The sequence below is a fragment of the Monodon monoceros genome, unplaced genomic scaffold, assembly GCF_005190385.1.
Source record: "Monodon monoceros isolate NGI ecotype Baffin Bay Population unplaced genomic scaffold, NGI_Narwhal_1 Super_Scaffold_2, whole genome shotgun sequence".
NCBI classification, from domain to species: domain Eukaryota; kingdom Metazoa; phylum Chordata; class Mammalia; order Artiodactyla; family Monodontidae; genus Monodon; species Monodon monoceros.
The window spans coordinates 41,428,184-41,454,219 of NW_021703776.1; the positions used below are offsets into that span (position 1 = coordinate 41,428,184).

The following is a 26,036-nucleotide window of genomic DNA, read 5'->3' on the forward strand; positions in this document are numbered from 1 at the left end:
ACATAGCGCCAGTTTCTTAAAGGATACAAAAAGTGATTTAGCTTGTCATTAAAAGAGGAGCAAAATCTCTTCTATCATCATTCAATCTGGAAAGCATCTTTGATGGTTTTAATAAAATGAACTTCAAATGCATTTAACTTAAATTCCAATATAAATGTAAATCATTCACGAATATCTGAAGCATCTTGTTACTAAAAAGTATTAGTTTAAAAATACACAAGGGCTTCCCTGAGTGGCACAGTAGTTAAGAACCCGCCTGCCAATGCAGGGGACATGGGTTCAAGCCCTGGTCAGGGAGGGCCCCACATGCCGCAGAGCAGCTAGGCTTGTGTACCACAACTACTGAGCCTGAGCTCTAGAGCCCGCAAGCCACAACTACTGAGCCTGTGTGCCACAACTACTGAAGCACACACACCTAGAGCCCGTGCTCCTCAACAAAAGAGGCCACCGCAATGAGAGGCCCACGCACAGCAGCCGAGACCCAATGCAGCCAAAAATAAATAATATTTTTAAAAATGAAAAAAATACACAACATTAATCTATCATAATTTCATTACTTGCCTATAAAGTACTGCAGGAAGAGTAGATGTCTTTTGTGTGCCTCCTTCTTTTTTACTTGGTTTTCTCTCCTTGGGTGCTCGCAAAATTGCCGGTATGTTCAACTTCTATTGATTTGAACAAATGCAGTTTATTTTGTTTTAAAGAAAAAATATAAAGCAACTTTCCTCTATGCACTGCTCAAGTCAACTAACATGCTAGGATTGTGAGGGGGAAATCTTTTACAAGCGTTTACATTGGCAAAAAGGACTAAAATGAGTTTTTGTCTCAGTCACTGCCATTAGAAGCCTATAATAACATACTTTCATCGATTTTCAGTGGACCACTAAAACATTATGAAAATTAAACTTCTACTTTAGCTTTAAAAATGAAAGACAAGGACAAGAATTTAAGAACTTAAAAGAAAAAAAGTACACTTGACAAAAAGAATATTGAGGCCGTTTATTTTCCTCAACATCCCAGCTACACTGGTGCTCTAAAGGTTAATTAGAAAAATTATCTTATTGGACCAAACTCTCCACAAAGTGAAGTAGATTCTCTTTGGGTTTCTACTAATCAGTAGTATGCTGGCTTCCCAGACAGCAATCATCTATCAAAGTCATTTCTCAGTGGCCCGGTGGGCTGGCATCTGTTTAACCAACTGGAAAAAAGTGTCCTGCAAGTGGTACAAATGAATTCTACTTCTGCTGTGTATTTTACATTTGCACAAGGAAATGTATGCGCTTCTGTTACAAGTGATTTAATAAATGAAAATCCTCTTTTATAGTAGATAATGTTTTATACTAAACAGGAAATTCTTATGAGACAAACTTGCAAACCAAGACAAAAGATAATGCTAGCTTGCCAAATAAACTAATAATAGGCTTGCATTCAATATTAACTTATCTAAGTATAAAATATAAAACACCATAATCTTCCAAAAATTCATCAACAACCTATCAATAGAAACAAAGGTCAATTCTCCATACGCAACTTCATTCTCACCTTTTATATTATGTTATTCATTATAATATAAGCCATATACACCTTGTTCACAAAAGCAGCATCTTCAAAGCCAGCATGGCACAATACATATCAGTATGCGTTACCTTCTAAAATAATATGTCTACACAAATTGTTTAATGAATTTGACTCTTTGTAAATCTTTAAAACAAGTACAATGAAAAATATCTGTTCTTTGAAAACCTTCCTTCACAAACAAAACTATTTTCATAATGAAAGGACCACAATGAGTCTTCATCATCCTTAAAAAAATAACTGAAATTATTCAAATGAATTCTTAATTTAAGAATTATATACACAGTATCAAAAAAAAGCATTCAAAGAAATCCACTGGCAATGATTCTTCTTTTCAATACCAAGAACTATAAAAGGCTAAATATGTTCAAGGATAAAGTTAATTTTTTTCATAACTACAATAATAGCTACTGAAGGAGAAAAACTACACTTTAACATTACAGTTTCAAAAACCATTTCTTACGCAGTTCAGTTCAAAATCAAATCAACATGAAAATAAATCTCTCCAGTTTTCTGTTTAAATTTTACACACACCCCCGGTCCAAAAAAAATTTTTTTAAAAAGAACTAATTATAGCACAAGAACAGGACAGAAGAAATGTGGCAAGGAATCTAAAACCGCTACATTAGAGGCAGAAGAATATGGTAGAAGTAACTCATGCTTCAAATCTTAGCTTCATCACAAACGACAGGTCAATCAGTTGGAGCAAATGAAAAAATCTGCAAACAAGATAGCTGTTAAAACAACCAAATTAAGCTACAAGTTCTCAGGAGGCAGCTTCCAAAGCTCTAGATGTACTGCAGGCAGGAATCATTATCCCAGATGATTAATTGACCCTGATTAAACGGAATTCTTTAGTTAGTGAAGAGACAGTTGTATTATAGTTCTGATCTTTGAAATCATATAGAGAGCAAGAAGAGAAAGAGATTGCAATTGGAAAGAAACTAACCTGCCCTGTGATTCTGCCTAGTAAGGCCCATATTCCTTGTCCTTCACTTCGAAGTTTTCCATTCAGGTTTTGTAGTTCTTCTAAAGATTCACACAGCTACAATGTAAATAATTCAAATTAGTAAACCATTAAAATATACAGTAAAATATGTGAAAATGTAAATAATTTATTAATAAATGTCCCAAAATATCTATATTTATAGTCCATATATTTTTAACACATTCAAGTACAATACACTGAAAAATGAGGGTCTCCAATTATCTAAGCAGCACCAACAAAATGTAAGCATTTTGTTTTATGTTACCATTTTTACTAATGATAATAATGATGCCTACACTTATATATTCTATTATAGTTTACTATATAATTTCAGAAACGTTCTGCTAATTAATCCTATGAGTCTATCAAGACGCACTCCTACCATTTTCCCAATGAGAAAACTAAGGATCACAAGGTTTTTGTAACTTAGCTAAAATCATAAGACTAGCAAGAATCCTTAGGTCTTTTGAATTGAATCCCAGTACTCTTTTCAATACAGTGTGGCTGATTATTGGAAATTTACTTCCTACAAATATTTTTATCACTTAAAATATTATTTATCAGTAAGTCAATCCTGGTTTTATATGCTCATGTTACTTATTACCTAAAAGTTAGTCACAACTTGCTTTTATATATTTCTTTTTGACCTTCCTCATCTTTAGAATGAAGGGGTAGAAGAGAAATTTAAATTAGGAGGTTTTTTTTTTTAATCAAAAGTAACAAAACAATTCAAGAAAAAAACAGTAATTTCAAAATAAGTTTTAAAGTTTTCTACAACTCAGAAAGAGAAGTTCCATAGTACAGTGGTTAGGAATAAGGAATGGAGTCAGACTGCTGGGCTTCAAACCCCAACTCTATGACTTGACTACCTATGTGAGTCTGGGCAAATTACTTCCCCTGTTTAGGACTCAGTTTACTCCTCTGAAAATGGGAGCAGTAATCCTAAGCCATATTATAAAGCTGAAATCAGAATTAAATGAGTTAATATAAGTAAAAGTGCTCAAAATTGTGCCTGGCACATAGAAAGTACTCAGTAAGTGTTAATGATGGTAATGAAAATAATGAGGGGTCAGAATTGTAGGCAAGCTGTAAGAACTCCAGAGGAATTTCAAAATAAAACATAAATAAAAACATTATAAAATCACAAAAGAAATCATCAATAAGATGTAATATGTTGTTTGTTTTATAGCCAACTTACCTTATTATATTCCACATGAAGCTTTTCTTGTTCATTTTCTAATTTATCCTTTATATTCTTTTGTTCAGCCATATTTTCTTGAATTTGAATCATGCGCATATTTCTCTCTATTTAAATTAAATATCCAATTTTACTTTAGTAGAAAATAAAAGCTGATACACAAAATACACAAAGGAAGAAGCTAGCCATAGGGATGATCACATGGATAAACCTACATCATTCAAAACACTTTTAACTCTATTCACAAATTAGCTTAGCATTTTACAGCAACCCACAACTTATTAGGAAAATAAACATGCTTTTACTTGATATATGTAACATTGCTAGTAAATTTCTAAAAATTGACAGCATATCGAAATCTCCATCAGCAAATTGTCATCAATGAAAACGTGCATGAATCAGTGTCTATACTGACCAAAATAATAATTCACAAAATCAGCAGTGAGAGCAGGTTGCTTATGTTTTCTCCTTCCATCCACACTAGAACTAGTATCTGAATTGTCCACTGGGAAGATATCTGTACTGATCCCCATCAGTTCTGCTTTCCGCATAAGTTTACGAATGGCCGAAGCACTGCTAGTGAGTGGTCTGGGCAATTTTTCCCTTGGAACCCAGGCCTGGGGTCTGGTGGATCGAGCTAGTTCTGCTTTGGCACGATATTGCTGAAGCCGAGCATTGATCCTTGCCTATAAAAGAAATGTATACAAATTTTAAAAGATACTAAAATGGAACATACTCCTTATGATTTTTACTTCCACATTTAGAAAAAGTAAAGATAACCAAAATTTCACATATCAAGGCAAATTATATCTACCCACAGTCCTTAAGGTATACTGTATAATTCTTGGGCTATAATAAACCAGGTCTACCCCTAGTAACAACTGTCCTAGTCTATGATCAGAATTGTCAAAAACTAATATGATTAAGCTGAAGTTTCTCTTCTCAACCAGCCTTGCACTAGTCTCCATAAATGTACTTAATTTACACAAAAATACATTTTATATGATGGGCAAACTAATCAAATTCTTTGCATAAAAGAACATTAGAACAGACTGAAAAAAGATGTGGTCAACATATTGCACTGATAGAATAATTTCCTCTAAGCCATATTCTTTAATGTACTGGAAGCATGCTTTAAAAATGACTGCTTTGTTGACTAGGTGACGAGTAATATATTCAACCACAAACTATACTCACCATTTATCTTAATGACAATCCACTTCCTAGGTAACTAACCAAATTTCACAATTATACTTCACATGTCATTGGCAAACACACATGAGATCTGAAATTTATAACCTTGATTTTTTTTTTTTTTTTTTGGCCATGCTGTGTGGCTTGTGGAATCTTAGTTCCCTGACCAGGGATCAAACCCAGTCCCTCAGCAGTGAGAGTGTAGAGTCCTAACCACGGGACCGCCAGGGAATTCCCTGAAATCTATAACCTTGAAAGAAAAAAACATGAGTTTTGGCATGAATCCCATCCATACCTGTGCTTCTGGTGATAGTTGCTTCTCTCTCTCTTGTAAAGACATTTTACAATAGGATTGTAGAGCCAAGTAGTTTTTTCTCTTCCACTTTCTGTCTAACCTATCTGCATGTTGCTTACAATAAGCAAAAAATGGATCTGCTATATCCTATATCAAAAAACAGGGGGGAAAAAGTAAACATTTTTACTTCAAAGGGTCATTAAAAAAACAGTAATAGATAATATTTCCTTTTTGAAGAATAGCCCACAGTGTTGGTTATTCCTAAGATAAATTACAAAAGTAATTTTTATACATAATGATAAAAATTGCTGCTTTAGAAACTTAATCCTATATATCAAGTTCAAATTAGCAATTTTTTTTTTAAAGGGCCTTGTGGATTTAAAAATACTGAAATCAAATCTTAGGTATTACCATTTAGATATATTTGTTACCTAAAAAAATAATCACAGTTTAAAACAAATAAGATTTCAATAATCTTAGGTAGAAATCATCATTAAATATTAAAGTTATACATACATAGATTAATATTATAAAACAACAGTATATCTAGAAAATACAGTACTAGCCAACACAGATAAGTAGGGTACTTCTAATTGACTAGAAATGCACAGGCAGATTCCACCTGGGACAAAAATGGATTAAGAGGGCCAGGCCTGGGGCTTCCCTGGTGGCACAGTGGTTGAGAGTCCACCTGCCGATGCAGGGGACACGGGTTTGTGCCCCAGTCCGGGAAGATCCCACATGCTGCGGAGCGGCTGGGCCCATGAGCCATGGCCGCTAAGCCTGCGCGTCCAGAGCCTGTGCTCCGCAACAGGAGAGGCCACAACAGGGAGAGGCCACAACAGTGAGAGGCCAGCGTACCGCAAAAAAAAAAAAAAAAAAAAAAAAAGAAGGCCAGGCCTTGTCAATAAAACACTTTAGATGGTCCCTTTAACTCTTCATGAAACCCTAAAATCTCAGATGGAAACACAGCTCTCTCACAGTCATATTTCATGATACTACCTTAATGGGTACATTTTTTATTCATAAATAGTAGGGTACCAAAAATAAAAGAAATCTACTATCAAAAATAGAATAAATTGTAAATATGTAGCCAAAAAAAGTAACGTGCAATGTGACTGCCAGCAAAGTAACAGGCAGTTCATTCTTTAGGTCTGTCCCAAAGAGAATAATAAAGATAAGCTATCCATATAGGTTTTTATCTAAGTTATGTTAAAGGGTCTCTTAGTAAGGTAGGGTTTTATAGCCCAAAGAGAAATGATGACACTAAGAAAAGAAGAAACAAATGAGAAAGTACAAAAAGAGAAATCATCGTAATAATAAAACTAAAGTGTCCTTGACATTAAAAAAAAAAAGTATATGATGCAGTTCTGTAGTGTGATATCCAAAGATGTCACAATATGGCACTGTGAACACTGTGATCACAGAATTTGGAAATATAAAAACCTGGAGATAAATCCTGGTTCCACCATTTACTGATTTTTGTGGCTTCAAACAAGTTGTGAAACATCTCTGGGTCTCTGTTAACTCATTAGTAAAACAGATTTAATAATAACTACTTCATATAGGTACACAATACAAAAACATGGGCAGGAGATTGCATTAAAACGCACACACACACACACACACACACACACACACACACACACACACACACAGTTGCTTTCTCACAACATACTCTACATCCTGGTCACAGAATAGGCTAATGGAAATAAAGAACACATTGAAGCGTAGTCAAAATGATCTGGAGAACTATTCTACTGTTTCAAAGTAGTAGGTATGGTTGAAATTGACTTATCAGAGATAGGATTCATGCTTGTATAGATGAGTTAAGCATTAGGACCTAGACTCTGACTCGCTAAAAAGACCAGTCATCTCTGGTCAAAAAGGTATCTGAAGGGGACTAGGTAGCCCAAGTAATTTTTTGTTTTGTTTTCATTATTTGGGATTGGGGGACAATAAACCCTAAGTCTAAGGCTAGAATGACCAAGGGATTAACCTTGTTTAGACAGTGGAACAGATATACCAAGCAAATATTAACTGTGACAGAAACCACTGTCTTCTGATATCTATCCTCTCCTTCTTCTCCTTAGTACTAGAATCTTCTGAGTTTCTACTGGGTACTTGACGACCTTGCTAGAAAATCTCTGCTCCAGACTCTCAGCATCTGGATATGGGCATGTGATAAGTTCCAGCCAATGAGGTTTGTGAAATTTCCTAACCATACCTTTGAAAGGAAATTGCCTACTCTTAACCTTTTCTTCCTTCCTTCCAATGGGGTGGAACCCAGTCAAGGTGTGATAAACCATCTCTGACCACGTAAGAAAGTGCGACAGACTAAGGGAAGATGAAGCAACAAGTAGGAAGGCACCTGGTCCCTGGAACCAAACTCCCCCAATATCAAATCAGTCTGGAATGTAGAAAGAATTCAACTTCTTCTTTGTTTAAGTCACTGGCTATTTGCTTTTGTTCAACCATTCAAAATAGTGTCCTAGTTAAGGCATTGGTTGACTTGGAATATCCCTTTAACTTGCCTAGAGAAACTTTCAAGATCCTACTCCCCAATGAAAAATAGAAAGGGAAAAACATTTTTCTGAATATCTACCATGTACCAGGCACAGGTGCCTTTTTTCATACTATCTCATTTATCCTCTATAACACTACCACATGAGGTGGGTTCTATTATTTTAATATCAATTTTATGGATAGAAAACTGAAAACAAGAGAGGTTAAGTTGCTGACCCAAGATCCACTGCTAGAAAGTTAAGATCTTTTTCAACCACTATCTGTCATCAGATTTACTTATGGATGTTTCCAAACAGAAATGACAAAAGCCCAACTCTGGAGATTGTGATTCAGTAGGTCTAAGGCAAAGAGTTTTGAACGTGAATGCCTTGAGAAAAAGTACCAGTAAATGTAAATGTGCAAAGGGGCCTAAAAGACGCTGGAAGATTATAAGACAAAAGTAATGATGGGGGTGGGGGGTAGGGGGGATGCGGGGTAAATGGTGGGGACTATGAGCAATGTGACAAAGTGGAATGCCCCTCAACTCAAGGTTGTCTTTTTTTTTTTTTTTTTGCAGTACGTGGGCCTCTCACTGTTGTGGCCTCTCCCGTTGCAGAGCACAGGCTCCGGACGCGCAGGCTCAGCGGCCATGGCTCACAGGCCCAGTCGCTCCGCGCCATGTGGGATCCTCCCGGACCGGGGCACGAACCCGCGTCCCCTGCATCAGCAAGCGGACTCTCAACCACTGCGCCACCAGGGAAGCCCTCTGAGCATCATCTTTTATCTTTCCTGATCACTCTCTCTAAGACTCAAACAAGTTTTTAACACCTTTCAGGTCTCCAATGTATGGACTTTCTGTCTTCTGACTGTCCGAGAGCCCATGCACATGATTGCCCTCTTTACCTGATTATTTCATGGTCCATCAATTAATTACTTCGTTGCATGGCGCATCGATTCGCTTGTTCCTCTCTTCCTCAACTAGCTTCGCTTGACAAAACCTAAGGCACCAACTCTTCCCCTATTTTGTACCTGTACCTGAGCAGCTGCACACATTCTCAAATTAATTCGTATTCCATTTTTGTAGATAATTACTGAATAGCTTTATCTCTCTGTCAAACCTTCAGTATCTCCTCCCTATTCCTAACTTGCAGATGATGACCTTATTTATTTCACTGGAGAGGGTTTCAAAGAGAGGAGAAAAGCAACAAAACAAAAACTTCCACAACCTCCAATCACCACATACCTCAACCTATCTGCATGTCTACACATATCCTCTGACTAATCTCCTGTTACTATGGATAAACTGCCCAATGTTCCTCTCTAAGGTTAACCTTCAGTTGCGATAATATCCCACCCCATCTTCCCTACAGCAATTCTATCTCTCTTACACATTTTTTTCTCTCCACTGGCATGCTAAACATACTGTAATATCCTTTAAAAATACTTAAAAGACCTTCCTTGGGCTCCCACATGTTGTTCCACTTCTAAGCTCCTCTTAATAGGAAAAATCTAAAGACCTGTCCATATTAGCTATCTTCAATTCTATTCCATTCTTAAGTTTTCATTGACTACTCCCAACCACTCCAATAGCTCCTGTCAAGTGAAAAATGACCCTCATTTTGCCAATTCCAATGGTCATTTCTCAATCTTAATCTTACTCCTTTGACACAATTTGCTCACTCCCTCTTTGAAACACTTCTTTGAAATACCTCTCTTAGTTCTTTTCTTTACCTCACTGATCACTCCTCCTCAGTCTCCTTGGTAGATTCCTTATTTTCCCAAATTTGAATGCTGTTGAATGCTGAGGTAGCCCTATGACTGTCATCAGACCTCTTCCCATCTCCTTCTACTCTTATAACCTAGATAATTTCATCTAGTCATCTCACCATAAATACTATCTATACCCTGACAGCTCCCAAATGTATATCTGTAGCCTTGACTGCTTCCCTAAACTTCAGACTCTGATAGCCAACAACCTACCTGATCTCTCCACTTACGTGTCTAATAGGCATTTTGAACTCAACATGTCCAAAACTGTCCTCAGTTTCCTTTTCTCCTGCAACAGATCTGCTCTTCCTTCAGTCTTCTCCACCTCAGTAAACCACAACTCCATTCTGCTAGAAGCTCAGGCCAGAAAGAAGTCACCCTTTTTACCCTCTCTTTCTGTTACATTCCACAATCCTTCAGCAAATACCTATAAAATTTCTCATTTCTCATTACCTCCATCCTAAAACCTGTTACAGTAAAAGTTCTAACTGGTCTCCCTGCTTTCACTCTTGCCTCCCTACTGCCTGTACTCAATACAGTTATCAGGGAAGTCCTTTTAAACATCAGTTGGTTCATATGTACTCTATGCAACTCTTATGGCCTTCCACCCCACTCGAGTGTAAATCCAAAGTCATTCCCATATCTTTCCAGGCCCTACATGAAGTAGCTCCCTGCTACCTCTATGACTTCCTCCTCTCCTCTTACCAAACCCTAGCCCCTAACTCTGTACCAGCCATACCAGTCTTCTTCTTGGTCCTCAAACCAAGCATGTTTCTACTTCAGAGCCTCTGTATTTCTGTTCCCCCTGCCTGTAATGCTCTCCTCTCAAATAAACATATGCTCCCTACAATTTTCCTTACATATTTCCATAAAATGTCACCTTATTAGAGAGTCGTTCTCTGATCTCCCCATATAAAGCAGCATTGCCCTACCTCCCTTACTCCCTAAATACTTTATCCTGCTTTATATTTCTCCACAATACTTATCACAATATTTTTTTTGCTAACTTTTTCACTCTCTGTCAGAGGAGAGATCCCACCTGCCACTAAAATGTAAGCTACCTTAAGAGCACAGTTTGTTTTGTTCACTGTTATCTCTACAGGGTATATAGCAGCAGTCCCCAGCCTTTTGGCACCAGGGTCCGGTTTCATGGAAGACAATTTTTCCACAGACCGGGGGTGGGGTGGGGTGGAGTGGGGTGAGGGGTGTGACGGCTCAGGCGGTAATACAAGCAATGGGGAGCAGCAGATGAAGCTTTGCTCGCTTGCTGCTTACCTCCCGCTGTGCGGCCCGGGTCCTAACAGGCCACGGACCAGTACTGGTCTACAGCCTGGGGGTTGGGGACCCCTGGTCCATAGCAATGCCTAATACACAGTAGGTCAATATATCTGTTGAATAAATATACTGAATGAATGACAGTAAAAACATTAATTTGTAATCCTTAGATAGTTCAAAGGTAAGAGATAGGTCAGGAAGGTCCAGCTGAAGTTTCTGATTCTTCCAGGGAACCTTCTTTCTGTACTTACACCACTTCTTGTCCATACTAGGCACCTGTGATATCTTTTACTGCCATCTTGAAAGACTGTTGAACATTTTATTGTGTTTACTATCTATCCCCACCTAGGTTGATACTGTAATTTAAAGCTATTTTTATGCTCCCTGACAAACTCCTCCACCCCATACCTAGAGTTTAGTGTCTTGCACATATGCACATGCCCTCAATCATGATTGACTGATTTCACAGAGTACTATGAAGCTTTGTTTGAATATAAATCTCACTGTTTGCTAAACAAAGCTTAGGTCACCCCCTTAACACAACTTAACTGAGTTTCACAACGTGAATTCAATAAGGACTTACTCCTTATGGTCATGTTCCACAAATACTTGCTGAGTTATAATTCTGTCAGCCCTCAGCTGCAGTGCCTTTGCAGACATTATATGATTAACTTGTTTAACATACAGCTGTAATTTATGTTTTAAAAAGTCTTGTACTCAAATCTGAAACTCCCAGATGATGAAGACCAAAGAATAAAAACAATAAATCTGAACAAGATTTCTTAATTTCTTATTCTAGTGCTTGAAATTTCTAAGACTTTTTACAGCTGAAAATTTTAAATGCAGATTCAATGCCCAAATGCCTAGTGTCTAGATACCAAAAGAGAAAAATTAATTTGACAATGTACATATTTTGTCCTTTATATATTCCTGAACCACAAACAAAACTATGTCTATAGCTCTTCAGTATTTCTTCCTATAAAAACTGAAAGTAACCAACTTAGCTTTATTGATATCTTGTATTTGGGTTCTATCTAAGAATCTGTATTCAACTTGATCTCATTTTTGAAGCTATATTTTTCCCATTTGGCATTTATCACTTTTTCATTTCCCACTTTTATGACTTAAGTATTTTATCAATTCTTAAAACACTCATACACATTGTATGCAAAATATGGCTGTCTAAAACCAAGGTGAACTAAATTTACATTAAGTCTTTTTATGTATTTAAATTATATTTAAAAATATATAGCAGTTTCTTTATCCATCATTAAAATATTATCTTTACCTTTACCTTTTATATAAAAAATTAATACTAATCTAGCTAACAGAAAAATAAGGCTTTGTACAGGAAAGCAAAATTATCCTTTGGCATCAGATTCCACAAAAGCATTAAAAGGTATTAACTATTTATGTTAAGCTGATTAAAATCTGACATATTTCTTTCTAGCACGAAAATATATATAATTTAATGAATATATAACGCTTTAAAGTATCCAATTCTACTCTTCATTTTTTAACCATATGTGTTAAAACACAGAGAGTAAACCTATGTTAATTTATTCTGCAGCTAAAGCTCAACTTATCCAATATCAGTCTAGGAAAGTCCTAATTCTCTGCTCTGCACATATTTAAGAATTACCCATCTGCATTTATTATTATATTTTATATTTCCTTACACTTAGTTGGACCATTCCAAATTCACTATTTTCAACTGTGGTTTACAATACAGATAAAAATATGCTCTTATGGTAGATATTCAATTTAGACACTGATACAAAACTCATAAAGTTAATTCAAAAATAATGATATAAACTCTTTATTGAAAACAAGACTGGTGTGTTTTTATCCTATATATTATGTATCATTTATATTATTCAAAAAGGATTTGAGGTGGCTCATTAAAATATGCAAAGTATAAGATAATTTTAATTAAGTTTTAATTATTAATTTTAAAAACTAAGTAAGGACTGTAGAGTGTGTGTGGAAGGTGAGAGTGAATAATGGAATGAGGGGAAAAAAGAGGTAGGAAAAAATAAGATGAAGCCCAGACATACAGAGTATCCCTCAAAGCTCTGTGTAAGATTATAGAACTAACTTGGGGCTGTGATGATAAAAGATAAAGCCAGTACTATTCAGTCTATGGAATTATTTTTTCAATGTAGAATGTTGTTTTCTTTCCTTGACTAACAGATGCTAAAGCCGTATTAATGTTTGGAGTTTAGACAGGTGATCTCTTTTGACATAAAATGTACCATAAATCAAAAATAACAATAATCTTGACTAAACAATGTTCTGATTTATTAAACTGAATTCCCTTAAAAAGCACAAAGTAATTGAGCCAGTATTAACTTGACCCCCCCTCTGACTGGGGTAAAAAGCCCCATGAGAAAAAAAAAGGCTTGGAAAGGAAGGACTACTGAGAAGCCAATTCCGCTGTGATGAGGGAGGCTGGAAGGAGAGGGTATGACACTATTAAAAGGCAAAGACCAGGAAACAGATCAGACCCAGAGAAAAGAAGGGCCAGAATATTAGAATTCTACTCTGAAGCAAAGAAGGGAAAAACGGGAAAGGTGACATTTTTACTTGTTTTTTGTTTTAATTCATAACACCTGATTCTTCTTTTCCTTCTTTTAATAGCTGATATAAAGACTTCTTCATTTGGTCTAGGTATGAGCTACAGTGAATGGAAATAAACTGCCAACTTCTTAGGCTAGTTGTAGCAAACTGTTAGTTGCTGACCCCCCCCACCCCAGTCATCCGCTTCCAACATATTCCTTTCTTGTAAAATCCATTTTATTTGACAGAAACTAAAAATGTCAGGTTTCACCTTCCCAACTTATCTCATTGCTAACGATGGCCATAATGACTGTTTCAATACATGATATGATGGGAAAATCTAGTGGTGTGAACGTATGAGAAAATTTTTCATTCCTAATAATAAGAGAACCCTTTCCCTTCTCTTTGGCTTTGAATTCTATAATGAAAGAACACAGTGCTAAGACCTATTCCAGCAATATTGAGACCATGAGACAACAAGGTTAGGAACTAAAAAGAAAAATATGTTGATGCCGGTGGGAGAGAAGGATAAAATAAGACTTCATTATTTAGCTGCTGAAACAGCCCCAGAACTACTTATGTTTATGCCTCCTATCGTATGAGATAGTTAATAACTACTTATGCTACTGCAGTTAAGTATTCTATTACTTGCTGCCAAAAGCCTAGGTAAGATACAACATCAAGATGAACCACCACAGCATTTATCTTAAAGGCCACATGCACATTGGTAGTAGACTCCAAATGTGGCTGTGAAACTTCCAGAAAATTAAAGAAGTTATTAATACAATCAGTTACATAATTCACAATATCACAAACCAATTAGTAAGCAAACACACTGCTATACCTACTATCGAGAACTGAGAGAAAGAATACTGTGCTGAGAAATAGGCTCATCAACATTCCCAGTTAATACAAAAGAAAAAAAATCAGTAAGGCTTTCAACAACAACAAAAATGTAAAAAGCACACATCAGCAAAAGGAATAATAGTATGAATCAAAATAATTTTGTCCAGGTACGTAAGCATCTAATAATATGGCTTACACAGAATGTTTAGAGGAGTGGATATTCTGTATATATTCCAAATAAATCATATTTCTTACAGTCAAACTTCAAATAAAGGTTAAATAAGATTCTTAGAGAAGTACCAAAGTGAAAGTGATCTATTTGCTAACACACGCTTTAACAGGTAACTGAGCTGGGGTAGCAGTGAACATCAACTTAAGCAAACCAAAGAGATAAAGAGACATGTTTATGAATAAAGTTATTCCAATACCACAAGAAAATGTGCCAAGGAAATATTCTCAGTCCATGCCCGTAGATAAATAGGAAATCAAAACAAGGAAAAATGGGAAATCAAATATGCAAGGCACTATACTTAAAATGATGGTTTGAAAAGTAATTTTACCCTAGAATTCTTTTTTAAATAAAATCTTAAAAAAAAAAAACCTTAAATGCTAAACAGCTGACCAAATAAAAGATGAATGACAAAAGAGATCTTGTCCCTCAACTTGTATTTTAAGCACTGAGGATACAGTGAAAAATAAAAAAGAACAAAAAAATCCTTGTCCTCATGAATCTATATCCTAATGAAAGTGACAGACAATAAACAAGATAAATAAGAACCATATATATTATCACACACCATGATCAAGTGGGACTCATTCCAAAGATGCAAGGATTTTTCAATATCTGCAAATCAATCAATGTGACACACCACATTAACAAATTGAAAAACAAAAACCACATGATTGTGACTTCCCTGGTGGCACAGTGGTTAAGAATCCGCCTGCCAATGCAGGGGACACAGGTTCAAGTCCCAGTCTGGGAAGATCCCACATGCCACAAAGCAACTAAGCCCGTGCGCCATAACTACTGAGCCTGTGCTCTAGAGCCCGTGAGCCACAACTGCTGAGCCTGCGTGCTACAACTACTGAAGCCCGCGCACTTAGAGCCCGTACTCCACAACAAGAGAAGCCACTGCAATGAGAAGCCTGTGCACCACAACCAAGGAAGAGCAGACCCCGCTCACTGCCAACTAGAGAAAGCCCAGGCGCAGCAACAAAGACCCAACGCAGCCAAAAATAAATAACAAATAAAATAAATTTATTTTTAAAAACCCATATGATCATCTAAATAGATGCAGAAAAGGCTTTTGACAAAATTCAATGTCTATTTATGATAAAAACTCCTCAGAAAGTGGGCACAGAAGGAACGTACCTCAACATAATAAAGGCCATATATGACAAATCCACAGCTAACATCATACTCAATGGTGAAAAGCCGAAAGCATTTCCTCTGAGATCAGGAACAAGATAAGACGTCCACTCTCAGCACTTTTATTCAACATGGTTTTGGAAGTCCTAGCCACAGCAATCACAGAAGAAAAAGAAATAAATGGAATCCAAATTGGAAAAGAAGAAGTAAAACTGTCACTGTTTGCAGATGACATGATGTTATACATAGAAAATCCAAAAGACACTACCAGAAAACTACTAGAGCTATATTAGATAGTGGTTAGGTATTTTTAAAAGGGAAGAATAAAGCAGGAAAGGGGAATAGAAAGTGTCATGGGAGGCAGAGGGTTGTAACTTTAGACCAGTGAGTAGTAGACATGGAATGAGGACCCGAAAAAAGTGAGGGAATGAGCCATGTGAGGGAAGGGCAGCCCATGCAGAGAAACAAGTACAGAGGCCTAGAGTAGGAGCTCACCTGTCCATTCATTAAAGGGAGCAGCAAGTAGGCCAGTGAGGCTGAATGAGGGGAAATGATGAAGTCAGAGAGGTAATGTGAAACCAGATCACACAGAATCTTATAAATCAGCAGAGAAACTGGCCTCTAGTCTGAATCAGACAGAAGGCCACTGAAGGGTTTTGAGCAAAGGAGTGACCAGATCTGACTTAGATTTTAATGGGATAATACTAGCTGCTACTGAAAATGTCCTCTATTCTCTGGCAAAGGATTGGCAAACTATGACCTGAAAGCCAAATCTGGTGCTGCCTGTTTTTGGAAATACAGTTTTATTTGAACACAGCCATGTTCATTTGTTTATGTATTGTCTATGGCTGTTTTCATAATCAATGGCAAAGTTAAATAGTTACACACAAGCCACAGGCCCACAAAGCCTAACATATTTACATCTGGCTCTTTGTAGTAAAAAATTGCCACCCTCTGCTCTAGCAAGGCAAGGGTAGAAAGAGTTAGGAGGTTGTTATATTAATCCAGGTGACAAAAGGTGACAGACTAGGATAGCAGCAATGAATGTGGTAAGAAGAATTTGGACATATACTAGATATACTTTGAAGACAGGATATGCTAATGGATTAGACGTGGAGTGAGAAAGTGATCTGAGTAACTCTCATAGAGTTCATCCAGAATAATTTTTAAAATAATGCCTAACACAGCCACATAAAGGTATCACTGAAGATCTGATATAAAATGTCTAACTTTAAGTAACATAACTTCTTGATGAATTCATTTAAAAAGTTTTTGATCCACCAGGAGCCATTCCTATCCATCCTGGTTCTTCTAGCAATATTAAGGCATCAGTTCAACAGCTAAAGATCTAATTTGAGCCTTTGAAATTTAATCCATGAATGATTTCAATGCATTATCAAAGGCTGTGGGAAAAAAAATCGATAAATTATTTTACATGTTTCAAAGAGAATTTTTTACATGGTAACAAATTATAACAATGTTCACAGTACCAAAATCATACTTTATCATACTACCATACTACCATATGGTTTAAATGGAATATAAGTAACCTTAAGTCAACTATATGATGTGAACCATAATAATATAAGTTTCAGTCATAACTGAGCCTGTGCTATAGATCAGTTTTTTTTGTTTTTTGGGGTTTTTTTTTTTTTTGCGCTACACGGGCCTCTCACTGTTGTGGCCTCTCCCCGTTGCGGAGCACAGGCTCCGGACGCACAGGCTCAGCGGCCATGGCTCACAGGCCCAGCTGCTCCACGGCATGTGGGATCCTCCCGGACTGGGGCACAAACCCGTATCCCCTGCATTGGCAGGCGGACTCTCAACCACTGCGCCACCAGGGAAGCCCTACAGCTCAGTTTTAATAATAATATGTTGTAACATAACATGGTTAAATATTCTAAATAATCTAGAATTTTCACAAAGTGGATCAAAAAGAATAGAAACTTCAAATGCATTCTCACCAGTAAGATAAAGTACTATGTCAGAAGGCTATAAAAAAACATGAAAATATGCTAAGGTGTATGATGTCATTGGATGAAACTGAGGTACTTATTCTCTTTTTCAACCTTTCTTTTACTGCCTATATAAAACAGCCATTAAGAAGTAAGAAATCCAGGCTTCTCCAGCTGTTCACTGAGATTTATCTGATCTTGAGTCTTACTTGTATTCTCTCTCTGCACTTTTGCTCACCATCTTGAGTTACAGCCATGACTAATCCACACAACCCTATTTTATAATTGTACCTCTATGTCTACCAAACAGCTGTGAAAATGCTCAGTGTTCATTTAGTACCCTTCTTCAATTAAAGTACAACTCATCAGAATCAGAGACTGACACAAAAACATATTTATGTACCCAAAATATAATTTCAACAGGATCCTTATATTGATAAAATATATCCTTCAAAATTTGCTTAACAAATTTTCTTCATCAGATTACCTTTTTTACTTGTTTCCTGTCTATGAAATAAATGGAATAAGATGAAAGCCCAACATAAAAAACATATTTTTACATGACACTGAAAATTTACCCAATAAAAGATGGAACATAACACATATACATAACAATATATCCCAAATATAAAGTAAGAACTACAGAATACTCAATTACCTGCCTATATAAAGTGCTTAAAGAATCAACAAAACTTGCTCTCTCTCTCCTTACAGTATTAAAATGTTTTGAAGACCCCAAAGAGCTTATGTGAGTTATATTTATAGATAGCATATTAGAAGTTAAAATTGAGTAATTTTTAAAATAACAATAAAGCCATTACATGTTAACAAAAATAATTTTTATGAAAAATACTATAATTTACACACAAAAAAAAATTAGTGAGAAGAGTGGCACTGTTTTACATTTTTACAAACCTCTTTAATATCTCGATAGTGGACATTAAAGAAGATAGCTATATAATCTCTAGAAATCTCCACTATTACATTAGGAGAATATTAGGAGCAAAAAAAAGTATATACTATTTTAATACTGTTATGAAGACAGTTTTGACCTCAAAGACCTTGAAAGAATATTAAAGAGTCCCGAATACATACTATGAAAACAACTGACTGCTTAATGTAAATTTCTGGTAGGAAAATTTTAGAATTAAAAATAATTGTAAAGAAATAGAAATGCAAATACTGAAGACTGAAGACAGGGTAATGATTTTATTTAAAGAGTAACAGAGCAAGGTTATTACTCAAATATAATTTCAGATTCTCATATAAAATATGCTGACATTGTAATGCTTTAAAACACCTTGCATTATGTTTCATTTTATCTGTCAGATTTCACTATAAAATTTTTAACATGTTTTCTAAATGTCTGGCTAGGTTTAAGACTGAAGAAACTCATATATATTGTTTACTCTTAAAGTTTTAGATCTGTGATCTAGACAAAGATTTTAAGAATAAACTCGTAAATTTATTTTATGATGCATACCTGTTTGTAGGATATAATGAAGTCACGAGAAGTCTCATGAACATATTCACCAACTATGGATTTAAATCAACCTACCTCCTCTGCTGCTGCCTCTGAAAGCAGACCTTCCTTCTGAGCGCAGGTCACGTGGAAATAGGCTCTGCACATCCCTGCATCACAGCTAATGCAAACTCCAGTTCTAGCAAAACGAGGGTCTTCACAGAAGCTACACTCCTACAATGGAATAACAGGAAAAGTCTCAGAGCAAAAATATTTCCAGAACAGAAACTGCATTCTCATACAAAGCATCTACAAAATACAAATAGCGAACCAACAGTATATCAATACAAACAATAACTATAGGCAAGTATTTATATGAAAAAAGTAATTCTCTATATAGTTCTAAAAAACAAAATTCCACTGATACAGTAATGAGGATAATAATAATTAATATCATTTGAGGGCTTACCGTGTGCTAGGCACTATTCTAAGCACTTTGTAAGTATTAATATATATAATCATTTGACACTCTATTCCACAACAATATGTGGAAAAGGTACTATATTTCCATCTTACATATGAGAAAATTTTACACATGAGAAAACTGAGGTAAAGACAGTTTTCAAACCAGGATAATCTTACCTTAAGTCCATGCTCTTAACCATTAAGCTACACTGATTTGAACAATGTAATACTACTCAGAAAAATTAAGGAAAATAAATAAGAAGCCAGAGAAAATTCACTGAAAGATCTAGGCATTGCAACCAAAGATATAATGCATTTAAAAAATATATTTAAGAGAATTAAAAGTAATCTTAAGTAAACAATTTTGTGAAATTGGTACTAATACACAATATAGCCAATTATTTACATTCTTTCTGTATACAAAGGGAAAACCTGCAAAACTAAAGGCATAAACTGTTGAGATTACCCCAAATGCCACCGCCCCAATTTATTTTTTTGATACTTTTAACTAAGCCACAGAGAGAGAAGAAGAAAAACGTAGTCTCAAAATATACACTACTCTGGTAATAGGAACCTTCACAAAAAAACCTGCTAAATTGTGAAAGATTGCCAGTAGACAACTAAGGAAGAACTGCTTAATAAATGTATTCTACATAAATTAAATATGAGAGAAACATTTTTTAAAAAATTAAAAAGTTTCAATAGACACTAAAAACATCATATTAATACTATAACAGTTAGTGAGTACCTACTTGGTATACAACACCAAACTGATATATTAGCAATGAATAAAAATAACAGGAACAGGACTCTGGGTACAGATGTGAAAACATTCCCAACACCTGACACTCTACTGCCTAATTATGGGTCTTTTTCCACCAACAGTAGTATATGTATGGTAAAAATTCCAGCAAATAGTAATCTAAACATGAAACCAAAAAATTGAGAAAGAGAGAGAAAGAAAAGAGATAGAGAGAAGGAGAGGGGGTCAGAGAGGGAGAAATGGAGAAATTAAACTATTTAAAGGATGTCAATACTATGAACAGAATCAAATTGTTTAGGATAGTCCCCTAAGTGAGTAATTTAACGTAGTATGATGAAATTGGGCAAGGGATTTCAGAGTGAACACAAAGAAAAAATTTCCAACAGTGAAGTCTCATAAGACAATACAACAAACTAATAAAGAAAATAGAATCTTCCTCAATTGCTTGAATCATTTAAAATGCAAGGGAACGGGCTTCCCTGGTGGCACAGTGGTTGAGAATCAGCCTGCCAATGCAGGAGACACGGGTTCAAGCCCAGGTCTGGGAAGATCCCACATGCCACGGATCAATTAAGTCCATGTGCCACAACTACTGAGCCTGCGCTCTAGAGCTCAGGAGCCACAACTACTGAAGCCCACGTGCCTACAGCTTGTGCTCCACAACAAAGAGAAGCCACCGCAGTGAGAAGCCTGTGCACGCAACGAAGAGCAGCCCATGCTCGCCACAACTAGAGAAAGCCCACGCACAGCAACGAAGACCCAACACAGCCAAAAATAAATAAATAAATTTAAAAATAAGTAAATAAATAAAATGCTAGGGAACTAACCAACTGAGAACACAGGGGAGAAAGTAATCAGGAGGAGGAAATGGATAGACAATGTGATCTAGAGAGCTATCCCAGATATAATTCACAGCACTGGGTTTGATTTTGCAGATGAGCTAGAGAGTACGTAATTTTTTGACTCCACGTCCCAGTAATACTTCAAAACAAAAGCAGGTGATAATGAAAATAATCAGCTGATAATTATACATTTAATGACTCTCCTTTTCAATCCAGAGGTCACTGCTGGTCTCAGTTATATGAAGTAATATCTGGTTACTGTTCTTTAATTGCTTCTAGATTTATATTTATGGTAAAAACATGTGCTTATTGAAAAAGATGGAAGCGACTCCCTTCTAGGCTCTGTGCTCTTGAATTATGAAACTGCCCTCAAAAGGTAGTAACTTCCATTTCCAACACTGGTGGACCAGGTAATTTGTATTACTCCTACTCAACTAGAAAATGTGGACAAATTATTTTGTTAATTATAGTTTAAAGGCATTTAAGAGAGGTAACAAGATAGTGTGCAATTACTTGAGCACCAGGAAAGTTAAGTTCAATACTAGGGCCTGGAAGCTTTATCTAATTCTGGAGAGGGAAGCTGCAACCTCCCAAACTAAAGCACAAGATTATTCGAGGGTAGAAGGTGACGGATGGGGATGGTGTTTAAAGCCCAAAGAGGATATTCTGGATATAACAGCAGAAACTGTGAAATTTTAAAAATTTCAAATCAGAATTTTCCAACAATCTGTACGTTTCCCACCCCACCTTTAATATGTTACTAATGCTCTTTAAGAGTTTTCCTTCCCAACTGCCCAATACATAGTAATGGAAAGAGAATATATCATTGCCTAATTAGTTCTAGTATTCCGAAGATGTTTGCAATAATTATATACTTAAGTTTAAATTCATAAGTGAGTTATCTTATCACTTATAATCCTAAAACTCAGTCATAATTAAAAACATATTTATAAACTATGGAGGATGAGGATCATTTGCTAGTAAAAAAAAAAAAATTCTGTTGGCCTTCTGCAGTGGAAGTAAAATAATGGGTGCTTCTTGTACTCTTTTCATAATTTTAATAAATTCCACTTCAAAAGTAAAGTCAGAAATTAAGCTTGTATTTGATCCAACTGATTAAAAATAAGGATGTAGTCTGAGAATTCATTATGCACTAAGCAGTGTGCTAAATACGAGGAAAACAGCAGTGGCATTAACTACCATTTTACCCCACAAGTTATACAAATATATAGAAGAACTTATACATTATTGGCTCTCTGGGAAAATTACTACCAATACTAAATGATTTAGTGCTAACTGCTCTCCAATAGCACAATTAGTAATAAGCATTTCTGTAGTCAACCATGATATTAGTAAAAAGTCATGTAAACTAACAAGTAAAAACCTTCTCTTAGACCATCAAAAACACTTTGTCTTACCTTGGCACCATATTTGGAATAGTTCATTTCTGTTAGTGTTACTGGTCGCAATTTGTCAATATCTCCAAAGGCTACACCAGGAACATACAGGGCACAGACAATGTGAACCCATCTATAAGGAGAAAAGATGATTTTGCTATCAGACCTTCGGAAAAAAAGCCCACAGGAAAATAAATGTAAAATTATGTGTCATCTCAAATAACTACTCCAAGAATTTTATGATCAGATTTCAAAATCTCAGACACACAACTAAAGAATATGGAACATCTATACAATGATATCATTTACAGAAAAAGGGACTGCAATAAGCGTTACTTTTCCAGCAGCTTAGCCAAAGGTGAGAGTTAACATCTATAATTGCCGTTCACTTAAAATTCATCACACTTTGCACTTATGTGTTATTCTTAAATATTTGCACAAAACCACTATTCAAATGAAACATCATTTTCATATGCATGGAAAGGTATTCACATTCATTATTTTAAGCACTCTGAGAATTAAGGATCCTAATTTAAGACTTGTGAAGTTACTCTGCATAAACCACATAAAATTGCTCTTTCCTGTTACTTTTTTCTAAAAGCTACTAGATAATCCTTAAGGACATATTTTAAAACAATTTTTGGTGTGCATCTTAACTTTATTTCTTCTCAGGTTGAAACTGATTGCTAGAAGATGGTACCGAACAGTTGTAATAACATAAGAAAGTCATATTTCATTCAACTTATCTGTTCACCATACAACCTATGTACTGAAACGTATGTGCCCCACATATATTTTTTGAAGTCTGAATGATGCTACAACACTAAACAAAGAATGTGCAGTTTCAGTATACTAAACAGAAAAAATAAATAGGAGTTGATTCTAATTCCATTTTTTAAAAACTGCTCTGAACATTTTTAAAATATATTAGGCACCCTGTTTGCTTACAATCAAACAAAACACAGGATCACTAGATTTTGAAATGTAAACAGATCTATATCACTTCTGCAAGACACAGAGTAAAAATGAGATGGCAAATATCTCTTAACCTTGTGAAAATATTAACAACAAATTTTGCTTTAGCACAGCTTGAGAGGCTATCATTGCTACATGGTTCTGTTTTGTGATGCATTACGAGTTTTAAAGAAATAAGACTAAGAATCACTTTATAGATGTACTGGGGAAAATAGTTACAAATCTTTAAAAATTATCTTTTTTTATTGGGAAGAAACTCCAAGGTTTTGTGATTTTCTTGATAAAATGTTTTAATCCAACCTCCCAAATGCATCCTGTGGAGTTCAGTATAAAGATACACATCTTCAACAAGCAGCTGCTTTCTCAATTTAATTTGCACAGTTTTCTCACGCTCCACTGGTGTGTTAAATGCTGCTGTACTCTGTACAAGTTCATCTTTGATAAACCCAACAGCTGGCTGCTTGCTTCCTACTAACCTTCTTAAAATGTTTTAGTACAAGTCACACAGTACTACAGATTTAAACTGCCATTTCAGTGTGATTGGCACACAAGCGTATCATTTCCCCCAACCACTCATGTGAGGATGCCAACTTGACTCTATTAAAATACATATCAAACAGCTGAGACAATTTTGGTCCTTTTTAATATATGTTGTATATAGTTTTTTGTTCATTTGTTTAGCTGCACATACTTTAGAACCTTTTAATTAAGACAAACTGAGAAATCAAAAAGGAATAATTTTCCTTGTTACTTTACCATCCATTCTGCTTGGAGCTATGAAGACAGATGTTGATTAGGGAAAGGAGCAGAAAACAAGCATCCCATAAATCCACCAAAAAACAAAGAGTCAGAATTGTCATTCTAGCGTAGAAGCTATTAATAGATTCTTTTAAATTTACATATTTTAATAAAGCAAACTAAGTAGAAAGCTACTTCTCAAAAAACTCATTTCAGAATGGGAACTATATTCATCAATCAAATTTGATTTTGAAATGTCTTGTATTTGTAGTGCCTTTATAACATATTAAAAAATTCACTTCCAGGATGTTATTTTCATTCTTTCATTTATTCATTCAGTAATTAATTACTAAGTGTCTACTAGGAGCACCATGCAGGAAGTTTGGAAGTTACAATGATTTATGTGAAATGTTTGCAGCATAGGGTGTGGTACCCTATTATATTAAAGTATGTCTAATACTTCCTATAATCAGGTTTTTAATACCATTAACACAGAATAAAACACTCTAAGAAAAAAAATAAAAATTTAATGATAAGAATGGGCTGATGGTCTTCTCACATTAAATCACATCATCTTCTATTGTAGAATTTGTGGCTCCCATCAGAAACAGAGGGGGGCAAAGTCTAATTAGACTGCATAATAGAAGTCAATTTCAAAACCTTTTTCATTCTTTCCATGCATTGTTCTTTCTTTTCATCTGTTTTGCATTTTAGCTACAATACTAAATAGCTTGTCAAATTTCTTGGCTTTTTTTGCCTTGATTCAAGCTAGTATTACATCCTTCAAACTATATCAAGACCTGTAATTTCCACACTAGCCTACAGGTGAGCGTGAACATCAACACAAGTAAAATGTTCAAACAGTATAAAAAAAACTTGCCAGGCTGCACCATGCAGGGAGGTGTCTACATACATGTAAGATCCACAGAAGTCGATACAAATATCTCCCAGTAAAACTAAATGGTTAAAGAGGCCTCCTTTTTCTTCATTCAGAAAAACTTTCCAAGTTATTTTGTGGACTATGTATTAGTACATATTATATATTAGTGTGATAAGAGAGCTACTTTATAGTTGCTTTTCAATAGAAATTTCAAATTACTGACGAGAAAAAAGGTAAAATAAATGCTCTTCCCTAAAACGAAGCTCTGTGTTTTCCAAAGCTGCCATACTTATTCACAACAATTTATCACCATAAATTTCAAATCTCAGGACTAAAGAGTTACTAAGAAAGAATTTATGCAGTTGGTATTCTATGATTACCTTAAGTAAGTAGAATAATATTGGTAATAAAAATCACTAGTAGTAGCAGTAGCAGAACTAAGGAGATATTTATTAAAATACTTACTACACTCCAGAAACTACACTGCTTACAGAAATCATCTCATTTAATTCTCTCAAAAGTGCTAGGAAACTGAGGCATAAAATGGTTAAATCTAAAATCACAGTTAGTAAGAAAAGACTAGAATTCAAATATAGGTGGTCCAACCTGAAAGTACACGCTTTTCATGTTGTACTAAATTCCCTAATTCTAGGCCAAAGTCACTCCAAACATAAAATAATGCTCATGTCCACGATACAGACCAGAGACTCAAGTGACTACATCAAATAATTTGTTATATATTTATTTTATTTGGGGGATGAGCTTATGTCAGACAAGAGGTAAGATTTTTAGTCATTTTTCCTAAACATCAACACAGGGTTCTCTAAGATTCCATGGTAGACCCTATGCAATCCCAATAATCTTGTATGGCAATACTTCTCAAGGCCCTGTCTGCCAATTGAGGTAAAAATGAGAAAGATAAGAAAAATATTTTTTACTCTACTAAAAAAAATTTATTAAATTTAAAAGACTGTCCTTTATTTTGGGA

General features: G+C 35.4%; 1 protein-coding gene across 6 annotated transcripts in view; it reads right to left on the reverse strand.

The window, feature by feature from the left end:
- The window catches only part of PHF14 (PHD finger protein 14), a 201,186-nt gene that overhangs the window by 144,065 nt on the left and 31,085 nt on the right, over positions 1 to 26,036 (reverse strand). For all 6 annotated transcript variants that reach the window (XR_003795130.1, XM_029233137.1, XM_029233140.1 and 3 more), the window contains exons 6-12: positions 22,477 to 22,588; positions 19,085 to 19,222; positions 5,251 to 5,397; positions 4,177 to 4,447; positions 3,762 to 3,868; positions 2,525 to 2,620; positions 562 to 665 (exon numbers count right to left, since the gene is read on the reverse strand). Coding sequence is in view for 5 of the 6 variants with exons in the window: in XM_029233137.1 (XP_029088970.1) it covers positions 562 to 665; positions 2,525 to 2,620; positions 3,762 to 3,868; positions 4,177 to 4,447; positions 5,251 to 5,397; positions 19,085 to 19,222; positions 22,477 to 22,588 (975 nt within the window). In the remaining variant the exon portion in view is untranslated. The remainder of the gene's footprint in view (positions 1 to 561; positions 666 to 2,524; positions 2,621 to 3,761; positions 3,869 to 4,176; positions 4,448 to 5,250; positions 5,398 to 19,084; positions 19,223 to 22,476; positions 22,589 to 26,036) is intronic.